The following is a 27,943-nucleotide window of genomic DNA, read 5'->3' as shown; positions in this document are numbered from 1 at the left end:
GAGCTGTGGATAGCAGGTCAGCCCGCTAAGGGGAGGCCGGTGGGAAGGAGGCTTCTGGAGTCAGACACTCGGCCTCTCCTGCTCTGTCAGTGGCTCTTGCCAGTACATTTTTTTTGTCCTGTCTGCAAACAAGGGAGAAGGCCCAGGCTCACCTGTCCCCTCCTGCTCTGTCCTCCCGTCACAGGAGGCACTGGCAGGTAGCTTTTGTCCTACCTGATCTTGTCAGTCAGGACCCTTCGCCACCTCTCACTGGGATGCAGAGAGACCTAAAGTTTAGATGTGACTCCACCAAGGACACCTTCACACACTTAGCTCAAACACTCAGCCTAAGTTCAGTCAGCCTGTGGCTGCCCATGCAGGGCTGGCCAGGGCCTGGGCCTAAGCCCTGCACAGCTGATGTTCCTCCCCCGGGGCAGGTCTGAACGGGATGAGCAGCAGCATCTGGGAGCATTTTGCCTCTGGAAGCTTCTCCCCAGGCACTTCCCCTGCCTTCCTCTCAGGGCCAGGGGCTGCTGAGCTGGCCCGGCTTCGCCAAGAGCTAGATGAAGCCAACGGCACCATCAAGCAGTGGGAGGAGTCCTGGAAGCAGGCCAAGCAGGTACCGGGCCCCACGCCCACCTGCAGTACCCAGTGCCTGGTGGCATCGAGCCCGAGCCCATCCTACACAGCAGGCATTCATTCGGGTGGGGGAAGCAGGGTCCTAAAGAAAAGGACAAAACTACTTGCCCTCCCCCACATGGGAGAACTGGTCTTGCCAGTCAGAATGTTGTGGTGGTGGCACTTCAGGCCTGGGACTCCATTTGGGAATTGTTTTTAGAGTGGCCCCAGGACCTCCTGTCTGTCTCTGCTTCTAGAGTCTAAGTTAGGCTACCTGTCCAGCTGCCACCCAGCTGCCTGGGCCGCAGGCTAAGGTGTGAGCCCTGCCTTGTGCCCCGTCATGCTAGGTCCGGCCCCCTTCTCTGCCAGGGTCCTGAAACCTCTCTCCTCCACAGGCAGCAGCAGCCTTCTCCCTGCCCCTTCCCCAGACAGCAGGCCCAGCCTCCTAGCAGGCGCCACAGCCAGAGTGGCTCCTGGAGATGCTCTCAGAGTGGGGGAGGACAAGGGGCAGGGGCCGTCATGATGAGGCGCTCCTTCTTGGGCCCACAGGCTTGTGATGCCTGGAAGAAGGAAGCAGAGGAGGCCGGTGAGCGGGCCAGTGCAGCTGGAGCAGAGTGTGAGCTGGCGCGGGAGCAGCGGGATGCCCTGGAGCTGCGGGTGAAGAAGCTGCAGGAGGAACTGGAGCGGCTGCACACGGTGCCTGAAGCCCAGACCCTGCCAGCCGCCCCGGACCTGGAGGCGCTGTCCCTCTCCACCCTGTACTCCATCCAGAAGCAGCTGCGGGTCCACCTGGAACAAGTGGACAAGGTCAGCCCGCAGTCAGGAGCATGGCGGGCACAGTTATCTTGGCATGTCCCCTGAGCCTCGTTGGGTTTTCTTGGGTGCCTAGGGCAAAATCAAATATGATATAGAGGCATTGACCTCTATACCAACCAAGTCCTGAGCATGGGAGCTGTCACCCAGCTGCCCCTGTCTGGCCATTACAGTGGGATGCCCTCCTGCCCTGCCAGTGGGCCCCTCTGAAGGCTGAGCTTTGGGCCTCACGTTCCTCTTCCCAGGGATGCTGAAGTGAGAGTCAGAGCTGCTTGGTCACCTCGGGCATTCCAGTAACCGCGATGTCCTATTCCCGCAGGCTGTGTTCCACATGCAGTCAGTGAAATGCCTTAAGTGTCAGGAGCAGACCCGGGCAGTGCTGCCGTGCCAACACGCTGTTCTGTGCGAGCTCTGTGCGGAGGGCAGCGAGTGCCCTGTCTGCCAGCCCAGCCGGGCCCATGTCCTCCAGTCGTGACCCTGCAGCCCAGGCCCCGCTGGGCCTAGACCTTCTCACCTAGGACTTTTTAAAGTATATATATGTATGTATGTATGTATGTACGTATGTATGTATATGTATATGATTATGTACATGTATACATTTCTGTGTGCAGGTGTGCGTGGTGCCAGCGTGAGCAGTGTCTGTGTGTATGTCTGGACAGATGTAGACACACACTTTAAAACAGACTTACCAAGCACTTTTTAAAGAAGAGACTATTTGGCAGTCCTCTCCTGTCCCTACCCCATCCTTTCTGCTCAAAGACGACGTCCCCCGTTCCCACTGGCCTTTTGACACTGAACATGTTTTTGTCTCATTTTTTATGTAGGAACTAACTATTTTTAACTTCTTCCTGGGGCCAGAGCAGGGAATGCTGGGAAACTGGAGGGACAGGCTCCGTTTACCCTGCCCTTCCAGGCCAGGGTCTGTCAGCGGGGACCCAGGTCCCCACTTCCAGCTGTGAGGGCTTCAGGCAGGTCTGAAACTCTAAACCAGACTAGCTCCTGGGTTTACCAAATACGTATTCAACTCTGGGGACAGCCACAGAGCAGGGAGGCCGAAGCTACAGGCTAGCCCCACTCCCACACCTGGGCCCCCAAAGCTCCTCCAGGGTCAAGGCCTAGTCCATCCCTCAAGAACTTGAAGCCTGGGCTGTTCCTCCCTCACTCTGTCTGGAATCCCTCGATGGCCTCTTTGACCCACAGTCACTTGTCAGGTTGGCACTGCCCTCACCCGTCCCTGCCTCCTTCCTTGGCACATGGCTGTAGAGCCGACAGCTCCCTCCCTCTGGCAGCTAGCAGGGCGATTGTTGGGAGGAGTGCAGTGTGAGGACCAAGGGGCACAAGCCCTGCCCTGCCCCTCTTGCTGGGAGGAGGCCGTATGCATTCCTTGGTGCTCTCTTGAGTGCAGCTGACGTCCTGCCGTTCTGGGCAGACGCCTGTGTGCATGTGTGTGCGTGCCTGTCTGATGTATATTGTGTTTAGCTTCAATTTTAAAAATTGTTCTGTACAGAGATGCAGTGAATCGGGAAAGCAGTGGGCAGAGGGAGGCAGCCCTGTTCCCAGTACTGGGTGTCCAGAGGGCTCAAGAGGGCTCTGAAGACTGCCCAGCGTAGGCCCTCCCTTGGGCTCAGCACGAAAGGGCTTTCAATGAATTAAGTGAAAACTTTCTCCTTTTTTACAAAAATGCAAAAATCAAACTTATTGGAAATAAACTATGAACTTGTGGTGGCTTGTTTATATGGGGTGGGACTAAGGATGGGGACATCCAGACTTTAGGGGAGTGGGAGCTCTGCTTTTGGCTCGTGGAAATGGCTACTGTCCCTTCTACAGTGTAGAGAAACGACTGAAGCGGTCTAGAGTCTCTCAGGGGCAAAGGCTGCTCAGGCACCCCAGACCGGACCTACTAGCCTGTTAGCCTTAGACAGTGACCTCCCAGGTCATGGAACTCCTGTTCAGCTGTGTGACGTACTGTGAGTGCTTTCCTTATTGATGGTTTCCAAAGAGTAATAGGTCCTTCACTGTTTCTCTAAGTCGATAAGTATTCCTGCCTGGGTAATTTACATAGGAAGGAAGGAGGGGCGGTGTCACCAAGGAAGTTTCCCGCCTGAGAAATCCAAATTGGGTGCTCTGCCTGGTCTCCATAGGAGCTGTCACCCTCTGCCTGACAGTGTGCATGTTAACTTTCCAGGGTCAAGTTGGAAGACCCAGCTCTGATTGCTGCTGTTAAGGACAGTCTCCGCACACACTCGCTGTCCAGAGCAGCTGGGCAGCCTCATGGTCCCCCCAACACCAGGTTCCTGTCCTGGACAGTAACCACAGTAACCGATGTGCCAGGTGAAATGTGTTGGGAGTCATGGCTGAGGAGCGGGAGGCTCTGCCGGTTACGGCCCTACCTCACACGTCTGACAGCCCCACTTCCATGCTCGAGCCCTCGTAGGAGATCCAACCCCTGAAAAGCTAGCACACACACACACACACTGCTGACCGCCCCAGGGCCACTGGTGTCGGCTTCGTCTGACTCCGTGGTAGCCATGCACCCCGGGGATGTAGAGTAAGCTGAGTGCATTCTGAGGAGACAGACAGGGCCTGACAGCTCTTCCTGGGCCCACTGCAAGCCAACTATAGATTTTCCGAGGGCAGTGGATAATGGTTTATTTTTATTTTCACTGAGAACATTTCTAGGTGGCAGGTGCTATGTGAGGGAGGACGGCTATTCTGTAGACAGCCACGCTCCTTTCTGCTGCTGTCCATCTGTGCCTACCCTGCTTCCTGCCAGCTCTCACCTCCAAGCCAGAGTCTCTTCATCCCGCCTCCCCCAGGAATGGCCACCCCCTTCCTGCACCAGGAAGGCTTTGACAGACTCCTCTCTCTGAAGTTTGTGCCCACAGCTCTGGTCCCAGTAGTCTGGCCCCACCCCAGTAGCTGGAACTGGCAGTTCCAGGAAGCAGATGGCCCTAGACGATATGCTACCCTACCAAAGCAGCTTTCCTCGGGGGAGGGGGAGGGGCAGAGACAGGAGATGTTCCTCTGTGCTAGATATGGCAGAGAGCATAGAACACAGCCGGTGCACAAGAAAGGATGGTCATGGCACTCCGTCACCAAGGGCTGTCAGGAACTCTGGGCCCTCCACCCACTGGTTCTCCCTGCGTTACACCTGACTGAAGGGCTTCCCTGTGGCATGGAAGACCCCAGGCTTTGAGGACTCTGGCCTTGTTTCAGCGCTACGGCCCTGCAGGGGGCGTGTGCTGGGAGGCCTGCTTGGCCCGCTGCCTCCGCAGCTTTACAAAGGCCTGGGCCTCACGATCACCCTTCCGGCTCTCCAGCAGCCGCAGAATTGGATCCCCTGCAGAGAGAAAGGTTCCAGGGTCAAACTCTGAATTAAGAAATAATACTGTCACATTCTTGTGCCAACTGTGAAGAATATCCTTGGTGAATATAAACCAGCAAAGTTCACAACATTTGTCTTGACAAACAAGGCTTGGAAACATGGGTACTGGTGGTGATTCATCTGCCTTTCTCTATGAGAACCCAAGGCTTGTGGGGCAGTGGTGGCGCACGCCTTCAATCCCAACACTTGGGAGGCAGAGGCAGGTGGATTTCTGAGTTCGAGGCCAGCCTGGTCTACAGAGTGAGTTCCAGGACAGCCAGGGCTACACAGAGAAACCCTGTCTAGGGGCTGGAGAGATGGCTCGGCAGTTAAGAGCACTCACTGACTATTCTCCCGAAGGTCCTGAGTTCAAATCCCAGCAACCACATGGTGGCTCACAACCTTCCGTAACGAGATCTGACACCCTCTTCTGGAGTGTCTGAAGAGAGCTACAGTGTACTTACACATAATAAATAAATAAATAAATCTTTAAATAAAAAAAGGAAAAAATCCTGTCTCAGGAAAAAAAAGAGAGAGAGAGCGAGCAAGAGAGAGAACCCAAGGCTAGATAGCTAACTTCATGTCTCAGCCTACTCGCCTGTGAAAGGCATCTCTCTCTCTGGACACCTTGTCAGTCCAGGCGACAGTTGTGAGGACTGGAGGTACTTACTGTAGTTTTTGATTTGAGACAGGGTCCCCACCGTGGAGATCCACCACCCTGAGTGCTGGGCCTACAGGGTGTGCCGTCACAGCCAGGCCTTAAGTACTTAGAGTGGCCCATGATGCCGACGGAGGCAGGGAGCCTTTCTTCTGTCACCATACTCTGCACAACAGGGTGTGTGGCCAGCACAAAGATCCTGGCCCCTTGTCACAGGGAAACTAATAGGTTTCCCCACCAGGAGGAGTCACCTAACACTGCCCGAGTCTAAGTTTCACTGGTCTCTCCTTAGACCAGAGCTTTGCTGAAAAACTCGGCAACGTGAGCCTTGGTGCTTGTTCTACTGGCTCGCTTCTCCCAAGAAGGCATCTCTCTGCACACCCTGCCAGAGAGCCCAACCCTGGGGCTCAGGCCTACCATTGGGTGCAGGGTATGTGAGAGGCAGGCGCAGTTGAGGTACTTCGCCTGGCTCTGCACAGCCTGTCAGGCCAGGCACCCTGCAGAGCGGTAAGAAGGCCTCTCCCTCCAGGTCGTCAGCTCCCAGCGTGTCGTGGTCCAGCACCGTGAGCAGGAGGCAGGCCCAGTCCGTCTGGCACGGCTCGGCAGACACCAGGCTGGCAGGGAGTCAGGCTCAGTTAGTTGATGGCCTTACCCAAATCTGCTGTCAACAACATGAAGAGTATCCCCTCGCTACGATGTGGCAGTTGGATCTCTACCACACAGTAAAACACCCACTCTGATCACCGAATTTTACAAGGGGTCTTGTGGTCCCAAGCCCATTTTCGACAAAGAGCAGGTACCCAAGTATCTCGGATACAGCATCTTTCCCTGGATGCCTCTGAAATCAACATATGGGAATCCACCCCTTTCCGCCTGGGAAGCAAAGTCTCATCCCAAGGATCCTTAAAGCCCTCTGGTCATCTCAGGGGCTCCTCATAGCACAGGGCAACCAGGGAGGAAAAGGAGGAGAGACTGGGTGAAGGGTTGGGTCTCACTCACAATTCAAAGGTCTCATCAAAGAGTGGGTGTAGTTCCTTCTTGTGCTTCTGGGTCTCCCGGGCAGCCAGTTCAGGGAACTCATGTCTGGGTTCCAGTGTCAGCCGGACAAAGGGGTCACTGGAACCTAGCAAGTGGCCCAGGGGATGGTTGCTGACTGAACTCCAGCCATCACCATGTCCCCCCTCCCGCTTCCCTGAGCAGTACAGTGGCTCCCTCCTGATAACTGGAAGAAATGTGCTCAAAGTTCCCGCTGAACCTCCAGGGGTCCCAGCGGGGAGAGGCCCTGGGCAGCCTCCACTCACCGTTGGAGTCAAGGGGCAGCAGGCTGGAGGCGCTGAGCAGCTCCACACGAAGCTTCTGCTCAGAGGCACGGTAGGATGCCTTGACTGTAACCGCACCCAGCCTCTCCGTAGTGGTTTCAGCCTGGCACGGGACAGTGCATAGGGATCAGCTGGGAGGAGTAGGGGCAGGGCCCAAGGTGACCCTTATGGATCCGGGACAGGAGGGGCTTCTCACCTGCTGCTGGAGTCTGCTGCAGAAGTACTTCTGAATGAGCTCCCGGCTGGAGGCCGCCTGCAGATCCAGGTCTCTCTGCAGAGCCTGGAATGGCATATCTTCATGCCTATCTATGCCCACGCTGCAGCTAGGCACCCAGAGAGGGGAGATGTAGCTTTGCCATAGGAATCAGAGAGAGGAGGGCACCAGAAGACCCTGAGGCAGATGCACCAGATGGTCTGCTTTGGAAGTCTAATCCCCTAATGTGGGCATTCAGGGACCCTGTGGTTTGAAGGACACCACATCTGGATTTTATTTATTTGTTTATTTATTTATTTATTTATTTATTTATTTATGACACAGTCGCAGAATCTGTAATAAGTTTGGGTAAGAGGCCCAATGTTTCACATTGCACTTGGTTTAGTGAATCACAGTGAGTCCTGGATACAGGAGAATACACAAAGCAGGCACCCTGCCCTGCCCTGCCCTGCCCTGCCCTGCCCTGCTGCCCTGCCCTGCCCTCCAAATTAGGTATTCACCAACAGACCCCTAACAAGGCCCTGCCTCGTTCATCCCAAGGAACAAGGTTTGTTCCCCGCACTGCTCAGGAAACAGGCTCTTACCTGGAAGGTGTCTGTGTGCAGGGCCTCTGGTGGCAGGCCGCAGCCCTCAGCGTGGAAGCAGATCTCCAGGTTCTGGGGAAGAGAGGAGGGATGACTCCAGGCACACACACCATAGCGTCATTGTTCTCGCAGCTGGTCCAGTTACCTGAAGGGCGGCCTTCAGCCTGCTGGAAGCCAGTGTTGAGCTTCGCTGGGAAGAAGCCACCTCCACCAGCACTGTGAGCGTGTGGGTCCACAGGAGAGTCAGAAGGCTGGCCAGAGGCAGACGGGTGCCAGACACAGGACAGGAAGATGGGGTCGGGGTGGTGGGGAGACAAAGATGCTCTTCAGAAGGGAGGAGCCTCAGGAACCCAGGCTCACCCTCACTGCATGGCCCTCAGTTCCACCGCGAGGCTGAGTTAGAGCCTTCAGGTGGTGTACAAAGGAAAGGTTGTTTCTAGAGTGTGATGGGGCAGGCCAAGGGAGAATCCTCTTCAGTAGGACCATGGCAAACCACCAGAGTGGGGAAGAAAGCTAGAGCGATGTAAGTGGTGACTGTACCGGGTGCTGTTCTAGATGTTTTGGAGCAAAGCTCTTATCTAGGAAAGTTAATTCTTGCTTATGTGGGGGAGAGGAGAACAGAAGAAAATAAGCAAGAAATGTCCAATTAATGGCATAAAAACATGAGGCGTCCGAGCCTCCAGGAGCCCTGCTTTCTGCCAGCAGATGAACAGAACTCTAGGAGAGATGTCCTGGCCTCCGATCAAGGCTCAGATTTCACATGGAGACAGGTGAGGCTCTGCACCAGCAGAGTTCTGCCCTCACCTCCTCAAGTGGCCCATTCACTCCTCAGGAGCAGCTAGGACACTGATAAACTTGAACATCTTGAAGAACCGTCTTGAAACCACTACAGAGGAACTAAGAAGCTGGAGCCTGAACCCAGGTACCCAGAGCCCATAGTGTCAACATCCCAACCACCCCCACCTCCCATCCTGGACTGTAGGCCACACCAGATATCTGGATCATGAAGAGGAAGGAGAAGCAGTCAGGGGCCCTCAAGATGGGCCCAGGCCTGGAGGGATACAGGGAATGGCTTGCTGTGCTCAGAGATGGCCAGAATAAAAAGGACCTTTAAGGAAAGCAGGGAACTTCCTGTCCCTGAAGCTGGTTACATCCTCTAAGGAAATCACCACAGGGATTCCCAGCATGCCACTGAGGCCTTGGAGACATGGGGGACCAAGGGCAGAGCAGATCAGGGACTGCTGAATACCTGCTGAAGTTCTCCTGGACCAGGTTGGTGTTCATGTAACAAAGTTTCACCTCCAAGAATTTCATCAGGGGCAGAATGGCCTGAGAGAGCAAGAGGGCGGGAAGGACATAAGACCTAGGTCCAGCCGGGCGATGGCGGCGGCGCACGCCTGTAATCCTAGCACTTGGGAGGCAGAGGTGGGTGGATTTCTGAGTTCGAGGCCAGCCTGGTCTACAGAGTGAGTTCCAGGGCAGCCAGGGCTACACAGAGAAACCCTGTCTCAAAAAAAAAAAAAAAAAAAAAAAAACCCAAAAAAACAAAACCAAAAGAAACCAAAAAAGACACCCAGGTCCATTTTAGTCCTGACCCTGTCCGCTGTTCCACCTGGTTGTCCCTGGGGAAAGGAAACAAAGCTTCTGTGTGCTGGGTAGTACAACATCTGTGCTGGTTGCGCCCTGCCTCCTGTCTCTCTCCTGGTCGCTCTGTCTGTGTGCTCTGAGGCTCTGACCACACCTCAGCCTGCTCCACACACGCCTCCTCGGGACCTCTTCCTACCCCTCTGCCTGGCATGCTCCTGCAGACATCTACACAGATCCCTTTCCTGCTTCCAGCGGGTGGTGACTCAGCTGTCACAATCAGAATAAGGCTTGCCCTGACCACTATCAAAACCGACAACACCGACATTTCCCAGCTCAGCCCCCTCTCTATTTTATTTTCCCCCTTTAACGCTTATTATAGGCACACTTTCGAAGCGTGTATACAAGTGTGCACAAGGCTGTGTGTGTCTCCGTGGCTATAGTCATAACCACACCTGTAGTCAGCCGTACCTCTGCACTAAGCTGTCTTTTAGAAGAGAAGCCCTAGGAAAACAGTTTGGGTCACACTGACTTAGTACCAACGCTTAAGAACTTAAAATGCGTTTACTCAGTATTTGATGAGTTAACACACAACTCTCCCCTAAGCAATCAAGAGCACAGTGACACACTCTCCTCTTTACACAGGAGGAGCTGGGGCCAGTGGGCTTGCATCTCAGCAAGGCAGCAGAAACGATGGGCACTGTGAAGGGTGGTGTCCTGGACCTGCTTGGCCTAGAAACCCAGCTCGGCCCCCTGAGGTAACCCCTCACCATCTATCAGTGCTCGGAGAGGTCAGGCTACAAACAAGGATGACTGACTGATGAAGCCTGTGGAGACATCACGCCTGGCTCAAGGTTGAGGGACTGACCTCTGACAGCCTCAGAGCCTTCAACTCCTGCCTACCCAGACTCCGGTTATAACCCCAGGTGCAGAAAGATGGCCAGAGGTGAAGGTCAACACACAGGTCAGTTACTCACGTCCTCAGGCAGAACAGACTCCTTGACGCCGATGAGTTTCTGGATGTGCGTGGCAATGCCCACCTCCAACTGGGACACAAGGCAGGGAGACCGAGGGCGAGGGAGTGAGCCGAGGGAACCAGAGAGTTAGCTTAAGGCTTGAGTTTAGGTTTAGGGTCTTGGGATAGACATCAGCTCAGGTCCTACTGAGGCATAGCCTCTGGGGGATCAGACAGTACCTGCTCTGCCAGGGTACGGACACCGGTACGGATCTCATGGCCCAGCCCGGCCAAGGCGCCCTGCAGCTGGGCATGTAGCGTGTTCTGCAGCTGGCCCTGCTCCAGCACGGCCCCGACCCGCTGCTCCAGTGCCTCCCATGCCAGCTGAGCGGGCAGCTTGTCGATGATCAACCGGAGTTGCTCCATATTATTTACCACCACACACAGCTGCGGACGGCCGTGGCACAAGCAGAGATGTGGACTTCGCGAACAGCGGGCACCTAGACAAGCAGACCCACCCTTACCCTGGCCAGCCCCTCAACCATGGGGCTGGGTCTTACCATGTCAGCTGCCTGACCCTGGTCCTTCTGAACTGCAGACAGCTCCCGGGCCCGGGTCTTTATAAGGCTACAGTAAACCAGGGCCAACCGGCACGTGTCCTGGAGGGGGGAGGGGGAATCACAGTGGATGGACCAATGGGTGGGAATTTCAGAATGGGTAAGTAGAGGAGTCTTAGAAACTTTATACTTGGGACACAAGCTATGTAGGGGTCTGGTAGTGGCTAGTAGACTAGTAGTCTGAGAGTCTGGGAGGAAGCTGGGAGGGCAGAAGTGAGGCGGTACTGAAGGGAGGGAGGCAATGCTGTACCTCCACGAACTTGACCGTGATCATGAAGGCCTCCTCTGGGTCTGGCCAGTCCAGCTGCCGGGCAGTGTGGCTAATTTGGGCAAAGCAGGTAGACAGATCCACAGCAGAAGTGCTGTGCTTGGTCAGGTCACCCAGGGGTACCAGCTGGGGAAAGGGAAACACTTAGGATAGGAGGCCCGAGCACACAGGCCAAAATCTGTGCCACCATTATCAAGCCTAGAGTTGAATGGGACTCCAAGGAGGACAGAAGCAAGGCTCAGACCTCTGTCCCTGAAACCTGTAGACTGTCCCTCCCAACGCTAGGCTCAGGGAAGCCCCACTGAGCCCGAGGCTATCAGGAGGCCATATTTTACACCCAGCTGGCCTGACCAGTACCCAGATGAGATGTTCAGAGACATTATAGGCTTCTACCAGCCAGGAGGTTTCAACAGGGAACCCAACCACACCCTCCTGAACCTAGGCCCCGCCTGTACCGAGTCCATCTGTACCGCACGTTGCACCCGCTCCAGGGCAACACTGTAAGTCTTCTGCAGCCAGGAAGGGATGGCTGGCTGAAACCAGCGGTGGAAACCATCCAGGGCCAGGACTTCACAGCTGGGGAGAACAGAGGCTTAGCCTGGGGAAGGCACGGGCTAGCCTCGGGTCTCAGCCCTTGTCAGTTAACCCTTTCCCCACTTGCGTGCCTGAAGCACACCTGTCTGAGGGGCCAGGGCCCAGCTGGCGGAGCTCCTTCAGGAGGACATACAGCTGAAACAGACTCTCTCCAATGTCTGGAGAAACAAGGTTGCCAACCGCTGCCGTGTGGTCCTGTACCTTCTTGGCCACCTATGAGGACAAAGCTTGTTGGGCAGGGTTGTAGAGCTAGCTGGACGGAGGGGTGCGACCTGGAGATGGCAGAGGGTCTCACCAGCCACTGCAGCTCTAGGAAGGCCATGGAGAACAGGTCTATCTTGAGGACACTGGAGGAAAGGCAGCGTGTGTGACAGTGGTACCCACCAGGGTCTCACAGGCCCGTCCGCTCCAGGCCCACAAATGCTCACTTGTGGAAAATCTTGTTCCATGTGCGACGGCACTGGTAGAGATCTCCCAGAATATCCTGGACCAGGTTTAGCAAGGCCTTGCCAGCTTCCAAGATGCCCTGGGAAGGATACGGGTGTCCCAGCAGGGTTCCAGGGGCAGACGCTACCTACCCACCATCAAGCCCTGTTTCAGGATCTACCTGTACCATAGGCTGATGGTGTTGCTGCATCAGGTGAAACCATTCAACCGTGCCCATCTGTAGGAAGACAGGCAGGGAGAAGAAGGGATGGCTGAGCTAAGGTGCACACCTCTGCCCCCACCCCAGAGGAGATGCCTACCCGCAGAGCTTCAGAAACCAGCTGGGGCAGTGGGGCACTGTCTGGGCACAGTTCTCCAAAGGCCTTCATCTTGCACATCTGGACCAAGACTCTGGAAGACAGAGGGCTCCGTCCAGAGGTCTGTGACCCCACTGCTACCTGACTGGCCTTCTTGACCCCTCCCTGCAGGTGCCAGCCCTGCAGACTCATCCCTGACTCCATGCCCCCCTGCAGAACAAAAGGGTCGTCACTGACCTGAGGAGGGACTGCAGCCTGGATGGGGAGTCAGAGACAGACAGGGGAAAGACAGAGCGGAACTTCCGGATGAGGGAGAGGCCATAGGCCAACAGGGATGTGAAGGAGGAGGCCAGCTCCTCCCGCTGCAAAGCCAGGAAGATGTCACAGACCACGTCTCTCCAGAGCCCCTCCTACCCAGCTCACGGCTCACACCAGTCACCTGTTCGGCTTTGAGTCGGCCCTGGATCCACTGGTACTCTATGCTGGTGATGGGGTGCAGGAGGCAGCTGCTGGGGAACTCCAGGCTCTGGTAGAGGCGGCTGTAGGCCAACCACTGCCTGCAGAGACAGGAAGTCCTCAGCCGGACCATCTCCTACTCCACCAGTTGAGGCTGAAGGCCAGGGAGACTCACGGGGTCCTCTGTTTCTGCAGATGCTTTTCAAGTCGCCTGACTGTTTTTGTTTGTTGTTTTTTAAGACAGGGTCTCTCTACATATTCCTGGCTGTCCTGGAATTCACTTTGTAGACTAGGCTGGTCTCAAACTCATGGAGAGCTGCCTGTCTTTGCTTTCCAGATGCTGGGATTAAAGATATGCACCACCACATCAGCCTTAGCTGATTCTTAAATTGTGCTTTGTATGGGTAAACCTTCAGAGCTGGGCAGGGTGAAGCACACCTTTAATTCTCCAACTTTGGAGTCACAGGAGGATTTCTTTGTGTTAGAAGCTGGCCTTGGGCTGGAGAGATGGCTCAGAGGTTAAGAGCACTGACTGGTCTTCCAAAAGGTCCTGAGTTCAAATCCCAGCAACACATGGTGGCTCACAACCATCTGTAAAGAGATCTGACACCCTCTTTTGGTGTGTCTGAAGTCAGCTACGGAGCACTTACATATAATAATAAATAATCTTTGGGTCAAAGTGAGCAGGGCCAGAGCAAGCGGCCTGACTGGAGTGAGCAGAGGTCCTGAGTTCAAATTCCCAGAAACCACATGATGGCTCACAACCATCAGTACAGCTACAGTGTACTCATGTACATAAAATAAATAACTCTTTTTTTTTTAAAAAAAAAAGTCAGGTTTAGAGATTCAAGTCTTGCGCACGTGGCAATGCTCAGCGGGAAATTCCCTCAGACATGAGAGGGGAGACGTGACGAGCTGATTGGCTAAATGAGGTCATGGTGAAAGCAGGGCCAACCAGGGACGGGCCGAGGTCTCTACTGGAACAGCTACTACTTGCATTAAATGCCTAGATCCCCAGAGGGAGCTGGCCCCTCCCTGTGCGCCATCTCACTGGCCTGAGCCCAGGAGACACACGATCATCCTCTTCTCGCCACCAGTGTCTCTCTCTAGGAGCAAATCACAGCCGGGCCCCCGTGCCATTCTGCTCTTTCTCTTCCTGCCCCGCACCCAGCTGTGACTTCCCTTCAGGCTGGCATGCCAGTCATTCCTGGGTGGCCCTTCTGGACATTCCCGGAAGCTGACATAGTCCAGAGGACATGGTGGCCCTTGACACACTAGTCACTTAGAGTTTTCATTCTTTGAGACGGTTTCACTGTGTTTCACTGTGTTGGACATGAGACTCCAGCTCTCTCATCTCACAGGATAGCTAGGCTGAGTTGTGCACAAAATCTCCAGATTCGCAAGTTTGTTAACTGACTCCAATCTCAACACAGCCTGGACCCCAGAGCACACTGTCGAGAGTCATGCTTGGAGCTGCCACCCTGTGGGCGGGCAGGCGGGTGGGTGGGGCAGAGGGGTCTCCTCAGGATTCTGAGCAGGGCAGGGCCAGTGTGTACTCACGCCATGGACTGGTGGAAGTCCGACAGGTCCTTCTGAGTGGCATGGAGAAAGAGGATGGTGACAGCCTGGGGACTCAGTGATGCGTCCCATGAGGTACTGCCGGCCTAAAGGAAGTAGCAGATGCATCTCGGGACCTGACAGGTGGCCCTGGTGGTACCTAGCTCTGGCAGACAGCCATACCTGGTGCTGTGTGACTTCATGGGACACCAGCTGCTGCAGGAGGTGAAAGTGTACCGTGTAGCTGGGCTGGGAGCGGCTGGCCACCGTGGCTCTCTGCAAAGGAGTCGGTGTGTCGGAGGCCCCATGCCAGGTACAGTCAGTTCTTCCCAAGCCAGGAAGGCTATCAAAGATGATGGAGCCACCAGCCCAGGCCCTGGACCTACCCTCTTGTGAATGAATTGGAACTGGAGGTGACACTGGCCGCGGTCTGGGTAGGTTTCTGTGCAGGGCTCTAGCGGGAACCATTGGTCCTCTCGGGAGCGCAGGTCCTGAGCAAGCAAGGCGTGTGGTGATGAGCACTGGGGTGTGAGGGGCTGAGGCGAGGACAGGGATGGGAGGTGGGGGGGGGGCATCGGGGCAGGCCCCAGCGTGGGCTGGGTCAGACCTGGAGTCCCTCAGAGCCCTCTGGCTCCCACCTTTGTCTCTCTCCTGGCTCCTCTCCCTGGCCCTCACCTGCAGCCTCAGAACCACGTTCCCCAGAAAGTCGTCCTGGCCTTTATCCTTCCGAGCTTCCTTAAAGATCCTGTTTTAAGGGATTGGTGAGGGTTCAGCCACCTGGGCACCCAAGGGCAGAGCCTGCCTTCCAGAGACCGGGTGCGCATGGAAGGGCAGGGGCCTTCCCCCCATGAGTCCGCCGCACCCACCTTCGGAGCCCGTGCAGATCTGTGAGTTCCCCGAGCTTCTGCCTGACAGACTCCACAGTGTCCAGGTCCCTGCAGGCCAGAAGTCTGAGCAAGGGGCAGAGGAGGGGTCTGTGACCTCACCAGTTTTGATCCTCCTCCCCAAGGTCAGGGCCTGGTACTCACCACATGTCCAGGTGAAAGCTTGCATTGGCTATGTCCTCAAACTCCCTAAAAAGAACACGTACGCTTGAGAACCTTAGCAGGTAGGACACCCTGTGCACATCCACGTCAGAGCAGGCCACGAAGGTCGGTCACAAGCCCCGAGCCCGCTGTCCGGAAACACCATCCCCAACTCAGCCACTGCGAAGCTGTAGCGCCTTCCTGCCTAATTCCTCCCTCTCTGTTCTTTTTCTTTTTTTTTTTTTATTGAGACAGGGTTTCTCTGTGTAGCCCTGGCTGTCCTGGAACTCACTCTGTAGACCAGGCTGGCCTCAAACCCAGAAATCGGCCTGCCTCTGCCTCCCAAGTGCTGGCATTAAAGGCAGGCGCCACCACTGCCCGGCTTCAGGTACAAGGTCTTATTATGTAGTTGTGGCTAGTCTGGGACTCACTATGGAGGCAAGGCTAGCCTCAGGCTCAGAGATCTACCTACCTCTCCCTCCTGAGTGCTGGGAAAATTCAGTCAGCATGGCTCCTGGTTCCTTCTTCCTAAACACTACCTTTTTCAAGGAAGGGCCGCAGTGTCCCTGAGCCATGGCAGCTCACCCAGAGCAGCAGACTCTCCTTGCTTACTACTGTAGCGCATACTTAGTATTTATGCGGCAGGGTCTTGCCATGTAGCCTAGGTTAGCCGTAACTTGCCATCTTTCTGCCTCACCCTTGTGAGTGCGAGGGTTACAGGTATGTGGTACTGCATGGCAGATGCATGAGTGGCACTGATGTCATGGGTCTGTCCTACGACGAAGAGTCGAACCACAAACTAAGCTCGAGTCTCTTGAACCAGGAAGATCACTGATTCTCTTATCTAGAAAAACCTCATAGCCAGAGGTGCCCGAGAGATGGAAGCAGGACACGGAGTGGGGCTGGGACAGGGCCACATACAAGATAAAGGTCTCGTCCCAGACAGGGTTAAGCGTCTGGCTCTTGACTTGGGTGCGATGGGTCTCCTCCTCAGGGATGGTGTGCTTCACCACTGCCTTCTGCCGACGTCGGGACGTAGGGCTGCCCTCTGGCACACCAACCCTCTGCTCAATTCCCAGTAGGCAATACGGGTCACTGAACCCTAAGGAGGTGTGAGAGACAAGACTCCAGGGAATCAGTCAGCTTCCCCTGAATCCCCATCAGCCCACTGGAGACAGCTGGGTAAGGTCCCTCGAAACTTAGCATCTAAATGCAAGAGGCTAGCAGCTGGGGGAATCCTTGGAAGAACTCTGGGGAAGAGTTCAAGGCCAAACTATGACAGGGAGAGGTAGTTTGGGGCACCCCAACCACACTCACCACTGACATCCTTGCCCAGAATGCCCTTGGCCTGTTTCACGGTTGCCTTCAGACAAAATATTGGCTTCTGTAGGGATGGGAGAGGGGGCGGCTGCCTGAGTTCCTGAGAGGGCCATGCTTCTTCCAGGGTGGCCCCAGGCCCAGTAATTTACCTCAAGCTCCCGGACACGCTGCAGCATCTGCTGGTGTTCCTCAGGCTGCACCTGGAAAGCCTGAAGGGGGCAGAGGTATGAGAGGCTGGAACAGGAGGTGGTGGGAAGGGGATCTGAGCCATGGTGGAGGGGAGGAGGCTGGGCTTACCTCCTGCAGATAGCTCAGCAGCTCCGAGGCCTCCTTCACATGGTTGGGTTCCGGCTGACCCAGGCGGTGCAGGACAGTATAGAGGGCTTCCTCATACAGCAGGTCCCGCTGAGACAGCAGGGTCACCTCATCATCACCCAGAAGCCCTCCCCAAGACCCACCCCCCAGGCTCAGAAAAAGGGACAAAGTGGCCTGCAGATGTGCTGTGAAGGTCGGTCGAGACAGCGTGGTCTCAACCAGGCTGTTGCAGCCTCAGACTCTGGGGTTGAGGGGCCTCCCCCAGAAAGGACGTGGGATGCTTCCCACACCCTCCACACTCTCCCAACCCCTCCTCTTACCTCCTCTGGGGAGAAGTGGTGGGATTGAACCTGGACCTATAAGCAAGGTAGAAAGACACGGTGTCCCTGGAGGCCTCTCCAGTCAGGCAGGGAGGCCTATGCCTAAGACAGTGGAGCCCCAGCACCTCAGCCTCTGGGCCCACCGATGTCCCTCACCTGTTCCAGCATCGGGCTCCCTGAAGGGCTGACCCTTGGGCCATCTTGCTCATTCCCTGACCTGCCAAGCCTGAGGTCCATGGGCGTTCAGCTGGCCCAGCTGTGGGCCCTTTAGCACCTGCCCCCCCTTTCCTTCCCCAGAGGAAACAGCAGTGCTTATCAGAAGGCCACCCGCTCCTCACCCCAGCAGCGGAAGTGAGGCCTAGCAGCAGAGGTGGGTGAGTTGGGGGGAACAGCAGGCGGGTCTCAGGTGGTTCAGAGGGGTCCCTAGTAGCCCACTGTCATTGGAGATGCTGTTTCATGGGGCTGGAGCCTTCAAAGCTGGAGGAACTGGGAGGGCCTGAGGTACAGACCCACCAAAGACAAGGGACTGACTAGAGAAGCCCACTGTGGCTCAGAGAATATTTGGTGGACTTCTCTGCCCACTTACAGGGGTACGCCACCCTGCTGTAGAGGGCAAGCGGGTGGCGGCCTGCCCCCCACATCTGAACCCCAAGACTGCAGAGCACCCCCGGCTGGCTGGCTCTTCACCCTTCCTGTAGTCACTCCTACCTCCGGGGTGGCTCTGGGCGGTGGATCTGGCGGGTCTCTGACCCTGCGGCGCCTTATCTTGATGGCCTGGCGCAAGAGCGGAGGGCGCCGCTGGGGGTGGGAAAGGTGTGTCGCCATGGTGGTTGGCTCTGCCCTTCACTCCGCCACCCCCCGGGGCTGCCGGGTGGAAAGGAGGAAGCCTCGAGGTGATGCAAAGAGCCGCAGGCTGCACTGAGGAGGAGGGTGGGGAGGAGGGTCAGGGTGTCACTGCCCTGGCGGCCTGCTCCAGGCTCCCAGCAACTCCCTTCAGCCCTGATCCCTGCCAGATCGTCCTCAGCCGGGAGAAAGTGGGTGCAGTGGGCGGGCAAGCCCCACCCACCGCCCCACGGAGGCGCTGGGGAGAGTCCAGGGCCCCTGGCAAGGGTAAGGCCAGGCCAGGGCAGCTGCCTGTCTCCACTCTCCATGCCTGGGCCAGGGAAGCCTACGAGACCTGTGGCGTTCTCACCCTAAGGTCTTCTGAATGGGCCCTAGATCTGGGGCAGGGTGTGGCAGGCGCAGGACTTGGCTCCTGAGAGGCGAGAGGTGAGAGGCGGTCCAAGGCCAATTGCTCAGCCTGCTCCACCCCACAGGTGACATTCCAGGCAAGGGACAGAACTATTTTGCGTTTGCCGGAGAAAGAGAAGGGCCATGAAGGCCAGCCCTCCCTCCGGCGGCCAGGGTACTTCACTAGCCCTGAGTCCCTGGGGTGGCAGGAGGCGGCGTGAGGCCTTGGAGCGGTCTCTCTGCGCGCGGGAGCGTTTTTTGGCCAGGAGGGGACACTTGAGCACCGGATCTCCCACAGCTGTGGCTCACTGTGAGTGGGGTGCGGGTCTGGCTAAGGACTTTGCTTTATTCCACCGTATTCCTCCCTAGGGAAGGGGGCATGAAGGCACACACTGTGCTAGGCAGCCCAGCGACGGTCCCTCAGAGGTCCTGGCCCGCCTGTGCTCAGGAGGGGATTGGAGGAGCAGATGGGACACAGGCCCTGTCCTGCCCCGGCAGGCACTGTGTGGCACAGGCACCATCCCAGGCAGGTGCGGGGCCTCTGAAGGAAGGCTGGGGACCTCTGAAGGAAGGCTGGGGACCACAAGCACGCTGAGACTCCCGGAGGGGGAAGCCCCGCCCCAGCAGCCCCACCCCCAGCAGCCGGCAGCCCGCCTCCGGAAACCTCACCCAGGTCACCACACAGGAGTCCAGTCACTTCAGTTTTTTACTATTTCACAGTTGTAGCAAAGAAATCAAGGTGCAAACAGGGTTTATTTCACATTAATATATTAACTGGACTTTCTGTGTCAAATAAATAGGAATTCTCTTTAAATAACCATCTCCTCATTTTGCGTTTAGACCAGGAACGAACAAGAGCAATTCTTAGTGCATCCGGGGGGCGTGAAGCGTACAGAGGGGCAGACAGCAGGTTATAGGTCACATAGTTGGGGGCCCCCAGTCCCAGAGCAAAGGGCCTGACGGGCCAGACACGCGTTCTCTGTTGCTCCTGCAGAGCTCCTTGTAAAGGGGGAGAGGAGGTGAAAAATTCCCAGAAACAGCAGCAGAGGGGCAGAGGGGCTTCCTCTGTGACACAGTGGTTTTGCCTCTGATGCCAGCCACTGGAAGCTTGGGGTTAAATCCTCGGAAGCAACAGAAAGAACAAGGTGGCCGGGTAAGTGTGACTGTGGACTGACAGTCTGCTGGGACAGTGGCCTCCCAGGGCCAGGAGCGCGCCAGGGGTAAGGAATGTGAAGATGGCTTGGCAGGGCCTGTCAGGGAGGCACAGGGCTGGTCTGAGGAGCCCAAGAGATGGAGAACAGTGGTCACCAGACTGAAGGGGCTGGGCAGCAGAGGAGTGGCCAGAGAGTCCCTCTGTTTGAGTGGGGGGCTACTATCATGAGAATGAGGGGTCACCCTATGCTCCTGCGAGCTCCAGAGATGGCAGAAGGGAAGTTGGGTAGGACAGCGCTGAGCTGAGCTAGGGTGGGAAGCTGGGACGTGCCTCTCAGAGGCCAGGAGTTCCACCTTTCTATCAGGGCTAGCTCCTGCTAAGTTTATACTCAGGCCTGGGGAAGAACAGGGCCCTCCCTGGCCTCCTGGAATCTCAGATGCAGCTTCATGGGAGGCCCAGGAAGGGGTCTTCAGGTAAGAGGTGGGAGGTGGGCAGGGTCTACTGGGTCTTCTTGTCTTCTGGGGGGTAGTAGGGTGGTGGTGGAGGCTGGCTCTAGAGAAAACACAAAGCTCACATGAGACGTCACAGGACCGGCTGTGCTCGCGTCCAACGCCAGCCCCCAGCCCGTGTGACTGAGAAGGCGGTCTCCCGCCGACTCACCGTGGGCATGTAGACATTGTGTGGGTTGCCCGGGTTGTAATAAGCACTGGCAGCGGCCTCTGCAGCCTTGGCCTCAGCTGTGAAAGCAAACACCGGAGACGGCAACAAGCGAGCGATCAGCCCTCCTCCGCCCTCAGCTCAGTTCCCAGGACCATTTGTAGACGAGAACACTGAGGCGCAGAGGGTGACCTTCTAGATCCAGAAAGGTCACCACAAGCCAAGAAGCCACAGAGTTCCCATCTCACAGTTCCTTTGGATGTGTTCTGATGCGCCTGGGCTACAACCCAGGCCCCACCCATCAGGCAAGCACACACTGGACCACACCCAGGCCTTGGACACAGCTCTTTACCACCAGGCTACCACTGAGCTGGCGCCTTTGGGTGGTTTGTAACCCAGAGACCCTTTGTCATTTGAGGGCCAGTAGTCTCCAGCCATTGTTGGAGTTCTCTGCCAGCCCTTGAGGAGGAGAGGGCTGGTCCTGAAGGAGTGCTAGCCGCTGAGGAGCCTCACCTGCGGGAGTAGAGGGGGCACTGGGGCCGCTGACCGGAGGCTCCATGGGCCCGGGATAGGGTGGCGGCGGGGGCTGTACATACCCCATGGCCCCATCCATCATGGGAGGTCCTGGATAGAACTCTGCTTGGGAAGAGAGGGACAGCGACAGTGAGCAGCCCACTTGGCCCCCTTAGGCCACATCTGGAGGGTCCAATCTAGTTCCCTGGGACACCCTCTAGACTCGTCAGTGTCTGTTAGGCCTATAGCATGACAGGGCACGGCTCCCCTCTGAAGGTGTGGTTAGTGGGTGGTGGGAGGCTGGGTCTGGGCAGCAGAGGACACACTCACCGGGTGGGGGCGGTGGGTAGGGGTAGCCAGGAGGGCAGGGGTACATTCCATTGGCGACTGGCGGGGGAAAGACATAGGCCCCGCTGGGCATGTAAGGGTAGCCATAGGCTCCATTGGGGACTTCACCTCTGGAGGCTATAAGTACAAGGGGAGAGAGACATGAGTGTCACCTGCCCCAGGGACTGATGGGCCCACAGATGTGCCCTACCACCATTCCACTGCCCACCCCAGGGGTCTCCTCAATCACCACGGTGAGGGGAGGGTGGGAAAAAAGGCCAAAGGGCAACATGGTGGGGTCGAGGACAGGCGTGAGGGAAGCGGAGGGAGAGATGTGAGGTGGGGGAAAGGGGGAGGGAGGGGGAGGAGAGGGTCGGATGAGGCCGGATACTGAGCCCAGCATGGGTGATTTACAATGGCTGCTGGATGGTAGTTTAGGAGCTGGGTTTTTTGTCTGTTTTTCAGTCCAAACATTTCTGCCAGAATGGTGCACGCCTGCGCTGGGCAGAGGAAGCCCACACAGGATAGATAATTACAGGTTTCCTTCCAACTTCCCAGTCCTGTCAGCTAGGCCCAGATGTTTACCTCCTGGTGCTTATTATACAAGATAAAAGGACAAACAAAAAACCCGCCAGTGTGATGTGTCGTTGGCCCCTAGGTTTTAAGGGCTTGGATACCTTGAGATGCCACCTGGAGCATGCGCTGCCCAAACTCAATGGCGCCTCCTGCCGTGAAGGTCAACTTGTAGGAGGTGGAGCCTTCCCAGCCACCTGAGAAAGGCAGGGCCAGTGATCAGCGAGAAGGAAAACAGGTCAGTGCAGAGAGGGCTGGTGCTCTTCCCGCCACCACCAACACTGAGGAGGCCTGCGGGGAAGGCCTGTGCCCTGTGCTCCCGCTCCGGGGTCTCATCCTCTCAGCAGGACTTTCCCCACCTCCAGCACCAAGGCTATAGAGTTGACTGTCGAGCCACAGCAGGGGGAGGTGGGGTGGTCTCCTCCACCCCTAACAAAGCAAGTGGAAGCTTTCCTGGTAATCGGCATCAAGGGGCCTCAAGAGAAAGCATGGCACCTCAAGCCCCGAGCGAGCGAGCGAGGCTCACACAGAACCCTCTGGAGTCTGGGGATCAGTCACAAAGCCAGGCCCTGGTAGGCTCTGGCGAGGCAGCTGCCTTTCCCTGGCTCTCATGAAGGCTCCCCTAGGAATGGGACCAACTCCTTTCCTGGGCCCTCCCTGGGCAAAAATAAGCACATTTAGTTTTCATTCTTTCTGTTGCGTTCACTTTCTGAACAAAAGGCTGAATTAACCCAGCACTTCCCAGCTCTTGGCAATCAAAGGCCCCATGCGCTGCTCAGCCATCAGCCCCATAGCAGAAGTTAATTCACAGCCAGGGGGCTGAAGAGACGACTCAGGTTAAGAGCGCTGGCTGTTCTTCCAGTGGTCCCAAGTTCAAATCCCAGCAACCACATGGTAGCTCACAACTATCTGTAATGGGATCTGGTGCCCTCTTCTGGTGTTAGGCATACATATAGGCAGAGCACTATATACACAGTAAATAAATCTTTTTTTGTTTTTGTTTTTGTTTTGTTTTTTTGTTTTGAGACAGGGTTTCTCTGTGTAGCCCTGGCTGTCCTGGAACTCACTCTGTAGACCAGGCTGGCCTCAAACTCAGAAATACACCTACTTCTCTGCCTCCCAAGTGCTGGGATTAAAGGTATGTGCCACCACTGCCCAGCTAATAAATCTTTAAAAAAAAATCTCAGCTAGGAAGCAGAAGGCTTGGACAAGGAGTGTGAAAGGGTGTGCTCAGGTGGCAGCCAGAGATGCAGAGAGTCACCCACCTCCTGCTTCCGCCTTCACTGTCCCCTTAATGAAGTTCGCACCGAACACCGGCTGCTTGATCTCACAGTCCTTCATCAGGTAAAAGGGCATCATGAAGGACTGCATGGCGTCCTTCCCCTTAGACAGAAAGATGACCTGTGGGGAAGGAGACCAGGCCATCAGAGCCAGAGCCACAGCACTCGGTCACTGGTCCCTGCCACCTTCTGTGTGCTTGGTCTCTTCCTAGCGCCAGTGGATACCGCAGCCCACGCCTGGCAGCCGCGTGGCCCCCTCCCAAGCGCTGGAAACGAACGGCCTTAGTGCAGCCTGGAGATGCCAGACTCAGGTGTGCACACAAGGAACCTGCAGGTTGCGGAATGGTGGGGACTCACTGCCATCTGTCAGACACAGGCTGCCAGACATGCCCGGTGCACACAGCAGGAGCCTCCATGCTAGGTGCACGGTGCAGGGCAGAGCAGCGGAGGCTCCTTGGGCAGGAGGCATAGCCTGGGCTCATACACAAGGGAGCATACGGATCCGGGAGAAGGGATCCTTGTGACTTCCAGTAGGTCACACTTTGCCCGACAGCCACATAACTTTTCCTGTCCCATACCTGGAAAACCCCTGGGTTTCCTTTTGTCTTAATTACATTTATTTATGTTGTATTTGTGGGGGTGGGTGTGCACCTGCCACAGTGCACACATGGAGGTCAGTTCTCTCCTTCCACTTTGTGGATCAACCCCTGGGTTTCCAAACCACCAGATGCTCAATCTAATGGAAGATGTGAACACCAGTGCTCAGAGGTGGGCATGGTGTGAGAGGTGTCATTATGAAACCTGCACATGTGCTCTTCTTCCGGTGTCTTCACACCTCACGAGGGTGAGGGTGTGTGTGGACTGCACACGGCACTCCTTTCCTAAGACCCCAGAGTCTTTATACACCTCACCAGTGGGAAGCCACAGGCAGGGCCCCTTCCCTACGTACTCAGAGCCCACACGGCTCGCTTGTAGACAGGGCTGATTCTACAGCCTGGCACTTCCGTCTCCACAGGGTTCTGCTGGGCTCTCTGCCCAGCCTGGAGGTTGCAACCTTGCTACCGTATCCTGTTTATAACGCTCCTCCCTCCGACTGTGCACATGAGTCTCAAGGGCTACCCTAGGCTAGTCATCCCCGCAGCTATGGCCCACCTCAGAGAGTTTTGTGGAATTTGCATGGCCCAGGTCAGGAGAGCAGCACAAAGGGCCAGGGCGTTCTAGAATTCAGGATCTTATGACAAAGAAACAGGCAGGGCAAGGCACTAGCAGTCCCCAGGGTTCAGACGTCACAAGGCTGAAGCAGACACACACATGGCCCTCTGAGAGCACAGAGTCTCTAATCCCACCGTCCTGCTGTACAACTTACCCGGTACGGAGTAAGGTAGACAGTGCCTTTCTTGGTCCCTTTGAAGGCCTCTGGAACAGTCTTCATGTCATTGAATGTAAGCTCCACATGGTCATAGGTCATTAAGATGCTGTGAAGAAAACAAAAACAAAGGGCCTGGATGATGCGCTGTCAGTTATTCTAGACAGGACAGAGTGACTCACAACAGGGTCTCACCAGGAGCTGTGATGAAACCATCAACACTGCCCAATCGAGAGGAACAAGTCAAGTTTATGAATCTCCGCACATGCTAGTCTACAGCCCACCCCCCCAGGCAAGACAACCGCCTTCACCTCTGCAGCTGGATTAGATCACCTGGGTTTACACTTTAGTTTGCTTAAACCCTGGAGTGGGGTTCTGTCTGGGGTTGTTCTGGGGGCAGGATTTTGTATAGTTCAGGCTGGTTTCGAGCTTGCTAAGTTCCTCTGCTTCCACCTCCCAAGCCGCTGGTCTCCTGAGGTGCTAGGGCAGAGCTTGGGGTGTGTGCCCGCTATGAAAACACTGCTCCGACTCAGTTCAGGACGAAGCTTTTTCATCAGTGTTTATAAAATCTAATCTATGCTGGGGCTGTGGTGGCCCAACTTTAATCTCCACACTCAGGAGGCAGAGGCAGGTGGATCTGTAAGTTTGAGGCCAGCCTGGTCTACAGAATGAGTCCAGGATAGCCAAGGTTACACAGAAAAACGGTCTCAAAACAAACAAATAAAAAGCTGGGCAGTGGTGGTGCATGCCTGTAATCCCAGCACTCTGGGAGGCAGAGACAAGCGGATTTCTGAATTTGAGGCCAGCCTGGTCTACAGAGTGAGTTCCAGGACAGCCAGGGCTATACAGAGAAATCCTGCCTCGAAAAAAACAACTCCAAAAAACCCAAAACAAAAACAAATAAAAACCTAATATGTAAACAGAATCTAATGGGACTCCGGGGTGTAGCTCAGTATCATCTAGCATGGTCAAGGCTCTAGGTTCATCCCAGCACCTAAGCAAACAAACAAACAAACAAACATGTTAAAGACATGACTATATTTACATTGGATCTCCTGAAGCTGGAGTCACAGGCGGTTGTGAGTTGTTTCTATAGATGCTGGGAACTGAACCTGGGTTCTCTGGGAGAACAGCAAGTATTCCTAACTGCTAAACCAGCTCTCCAGCCCCAAATTCAAGGTTTCTAGCTGGAGTAGTAGGAAACTTCTGCACATAAAGCCCTTGAGATGTGTGTGTGTGTGTACACTCAATTCTCTGGGAAGAGTTCACAAATAATTCTTCTTCTTCCTCCTCCTCCTCCCCCCCCTCCTCCTCCCCCTCTTCTTCTTCTTTTTTTTTTTTGGAGACAGGGTTTCTTTCTGTAGCCCTGGCTATCCTGGAACACTCTCTCTGTAGACCAGGCTGGCCTTGAACGCACAGAGCTCCACCTGCCTCTGCCTCTTTAACGCTGGGGCTAAAGGTGTGCGCCACTACCTCACGGCAAAGTCGCAGCTTTTACCTCTATCAGTGGTTTGTGAATTAAAGATTACTGTTTACTAATTTAAATTCCAAAGTTTGTGTGTTAAACTTAAATTTCAATTATAGCTGACACATTTGTTCAGAAGTGTGGCTAAAGTTATTCCTCAGAACCCTACTGGTAGCAATGAGCTATCCAGGTGATGAGGCCCAGGAGGCAGATACCACCCAGATAAGACTCAGTTTAAGAGACAAAAAGTTCCCAGCATGGTAGCACATGCCTTTAATTCCAGCACTCAGGAGGCAAAGGCAGGTGAATCTCTAAGAGTTCAAGGCCAGCCTTGACTACAAAGAGAGTCCAGGACAGCCAGGACTCTCTTACACAAAGACACACTGTCTTGGAAAAACAAACAAAAAGGAATCATTCCCAAATAATGAAATTAAATAACCCTGGTTTGTGGTGGTACCCGTCACTGAATTCCTTGCACTCAAAAGCCTGAGGTAGGAGGACTGCCTCAAATTTAAGGCCAACCTGGGCTACAGAAATGAAGAGAGAACCTCAAAAACCAGAGAGACTGGTAGTTGTGGGGATTCAGTCATTAAATGGTATCAGAGCACTCGGCTCGGCCAAGGAACTAGAGGACGTATACCAGAGACCAATGTAAGGTTTCTCAGATTACAAGATAAAAAAGATCCGAGTTCATAGGTTCATCTGTCTCCTGTCCCAAATATCCTTTCTTGGTGCAATAAAAAGAGATCAGACAGCCGGGCGGTGGTGGCTCTCTGGGAGGCAGAGGCAGGTGGATTTCTGAGTTCGAGGCCAGCCTGGTCTACCCAGTGAGTTCCAGGACAGCCAGGGCTACACAGAGAAACCCTGTCTCGGGAAAAACCAAATCCCAAAAACCAAAAAAAAAAAAAAAAAGAGAGCAGGCACACGCAATGGCTGGCCCCTTCCCAAGACCTATGGACACAAAGTCAGTGGAAACTGGCTGTGTCGCTGCCACCTTCTCCTCTGACTCATCCAGGATTTCCCAGGTGACAGGTCCCAACAAGGGTGCCTGTCTACACTGGGTGTGGGCTCTGACCTCCACCATGTCTCTCTTGGCCACATAGCGTAAGTCTGGGGAGTAGGATTTTCAAGGAAGAAACAAGAGGCAAAGAGAAACCCTGCAGTTCAGGGGAGGCCGGAGAAAGAAGAATCTTGAAGTTGGGAGACCTGTGTTCTGGGAACTGACATTGGCCATTAAGAATTCAAGAGAGCCAGGGCAAGAGACAAGCCTTTACAAGGGTCACTGGGCTAAGCAGTTGACAGACGTTTAGTTCCACTTCTAGGGCCTCAGCCTTTCTATTGGAGCCCGAGAAGTTCTGGAATATACGAGAAAACTGTACTGGAGTAGTTAAGCCTACTGACTTTGGGGGTCAAGTTACCTTCAATTCCCATCTGTTACTCACAGAACTATGGTCTAAGTTATTTAACCTCACTAGGCCTCACCTGCCCTACCCGTAAAATGTATATAATAGTTTGTGTGACACAAGATTATGGATTACCTAAAGTAGAACTGACGCAGCATAGTAAAGACGTAGCGAACGCCTAATAAACAGCAACTACGTTTTAAGACTTCGTTTGGCAAGGGGTTCAAGAAATCACCCGTGGGCCTCACTCATCTTCCCAAACAAACCTTGACACCATTCTGCTGCCCCACCCCCACCCAGCACCCCAGCTGATCAGCACCCCGGCCCCCCCCCCACTCCCTCCAGCCCCGCCTCCGGCCGTTACCACCCCTTCCCCCAGCGCTCCATCAATTTCCTTCCCCACCATATCCCACCGTCCACCACACCCGGTGGCCGACACCCGCCCTTCGAGCCTCCAGGATCCTTCCGCCGTGTTTTCACCTCTCGGTGTTGTTGACGATCACTCCGCCGCCCTCTGAGTGATTCTTGTTGAGCGCCATAGTCTCGCCCACAGGGATCCCGAGACTCGCAGCACCGCTCTGCGCTTGCGCTGGTCTTTGGCCCGCCTCTAGTGGCGTCGTTCGTATTACAGTCAGCCAATCATAGTTCCTGCGCGTAGGCTGACCAACCACCT

General features: G+C 55.4%; 3 protein-coding genes and 1 long non-coding RNA gene across 9 annotated transcripts in view; 2 read left to right on the top strand and 2 right to left on the bottom strand.

Moving 5' to 3' along the window:
- Positions 1-3,131, top strand: part of Unk (unk zinc finger) — a 30,343-nt gene extending 27,212 nt beyond the window's left edge. For 2 of the 3 annotated variants that reach the window (XM_052196076.1, XM_052196074.1), the window contains exons 14-16: positions 417-598; positions 1,147-1,404; positions 1,730-3,131. In XM_052196076.1, coding sequence (XP_052052036.1) covers positions 417-598; positions 1,147-1,404; positions 1,730-1,885 — 596 coding nt within the window. In that variant the 3' untranslated portion in view covers positions 1,886-3,131. The remainder of the gene's footprint in view (positions 1-416; positions 599-1,146; positions 1,405-1,729) is intronic. The other variant, XM_052196075.1, reaches the window with a different exon arrangement.
- Positions 3,132-4,042: 911 nt separating this feature from the next.
- On the bottom strand, positions 4,043-18,626 carry Unc13d (unc-13 homolog D). 3 transcript variants are annotated; one of them, XM_052196071.1, is made up of 32 exons: positions 18,012-18,626; positions 17,304-17,339; positions 16,966-17,073; positions 16,818-16,877; positions 16,666-16,732; positions 16,270-16,450; positions 15,352-15,396; positions 15,190-15,258; positions 14,999-15,068; positions 14,710-14,814; positions 14,507-14,599; positions 14,327-14,430; positions 12,750-12,867; positions 12,548-12,672; positions 12,314-12,404; positions 12,175-12,231; positions 11,996-12,093; positions 11,863-11,914; positions 11,650-11,780; positions 11,429-11,549; positions 10,956-11,099; positions 10,649-10,747; positions 10,329-10,535; positions 10,111-10,179; positions 8,799-8,878; positions 7,695-7,800; positions 7,550-7,621; positions 6,948-7,031; positions 6,734-6,854; positions 6,432-6,555; positions 5,850-6,046; positions 4,043-4,750 (listed from the first exon to the last, which is right to left on the bottom strand). In XM_052196071.1, exons 1-32 carry the CDS (start codon positions 18,126-18,128, stop codon positions 4,629-4,631), a joined length of 3,273 nt encoding a protein of 1,090 aa, XP_052052031.1. In that variant the 5' UTR covers positions 18,129-18,626; the 3' UTR covers positions 4,043-4,628. The 3 variants fall into 3 exon arrangements, with proteins under 3 accessions (XP_052052031.1, XP_052052032.1, XP_052052033.1); XM_052196072.1 differs by having other exon boundaries at positions 12,181-12,231; XM_052196073.1 differs by lacking the exon at positions 18,012-18,626 and adding an exon at positions 17,460-17,967.
- LOC127694570 (uncharacterized) lies at positions 17,609-19,350 on the top strand. Its single transcript, XR_007979824.1, has 2 exons — positions 17,609-17,673; positions 18,620-19,350. It is a non-coding gene; the product is annotated as an uncharacterized LOC127694570 (long non-coding RNA).
- Wbp2 (WW domain binding protein 2) lies at positions 19,268-27,877 on the bottom strand. Of its 2 annotated transcripts, XM_052196078.1 has the most exons (8): positions 27,751-27,877; positions 24,403-24,511; positions 23,022-23,157; positions 21,861-21,953; positions 21,187-21,321; positions 20,857-20,979; positions 20,347-20,423; positions 19,268-20,238 (listed from the first exon to the last, which is right to left on the bottom strand). In XM_052196078.1, the coding sequence occupies exons 1-8, from the start codon at positions 27,807-27,809 to the stop codon at positions 20,185-20,187; spliced, it is 786 nt and encodes a 261-aa protein (XP_052052038.1). In that variant the 5' UTR covers positions 27,810-27,877; the 3' UTR covers positions 19,268-20,184. The 2 variants fall into 2 exon arrangements, with proteins under 2 accessions (XP_052052038.1, XP_052052037.1); XM_052196077.1 differs by lacking the exon at positions 21,187-21,321 and having other exon boundaries at positions 27,751-27,873.
- Between the last annotated feature and the right edge of the window lie 66 nt (positions 27,878-27,943).

Source organism: Apodemus sylvaticus, chromosome 10, assembly GCF_947179515.1.
Source record: "Apodemus sylvaticus chromosome 10, mApoSyl1.1, whole genome shotgun sequence".
NCBI lineage: Eukaryota > Metazoa > Chordata > Mammalia > Rodentia > Muridae > Apodemus > Apodemus sylvaticus.
This window is presented reverse-complemented; position numbering and strand designations above follow the sequence as displayed.

Excerpts from the sequence above, each read along its gene's own strand:
- Unc13d (XM_052196071.1), bottom strand. The coding sequence starts at position 18,128 with ATGGCGACACACCTTTCCCACCCCCAGCGGCGCCCTCCGCTCTTGCGC. Across the intron at positions 11,781-11,862 it reads TCCTAGAGCTGCAGTGGCTG|GTGGCCAAGAAGGTACAGGA; the intron begins GTGAGACCCTCT and ends TTGTCCTCATAG. Across the intron at positions 8,879-10,110 it reads AGTCTGTTCTGCCTGAGGAC|GCCATTCTGCCCCTGATGAA; the intron begins GTGAGTAACTGA and ends TTGCTCTCTCAG.
- Wbp2 (XM_052196078.1), bottom strand. The coding sequence starts at position 27,809 with ATGGCGCTCAACAAGAATCACTCAGAGGGCGGCGGAGTGATCGTCAAC. Across the intron at positions 23,158-24,402 it reads TCTACCTTACTCCGTACCGG|GTCATCTTTCTGTCTAAGGG; the intron begins GTAAGTTGTACA and ends CCTTCCCCACAG. Across the intron at positions 20,239-20,346 it reads ACAATGTCTACATGCCCACG|AGCCAGCCTCCACCACCACC; the intron begins GTGAGTCGGCGG and ends TGTTTTCTCTAG.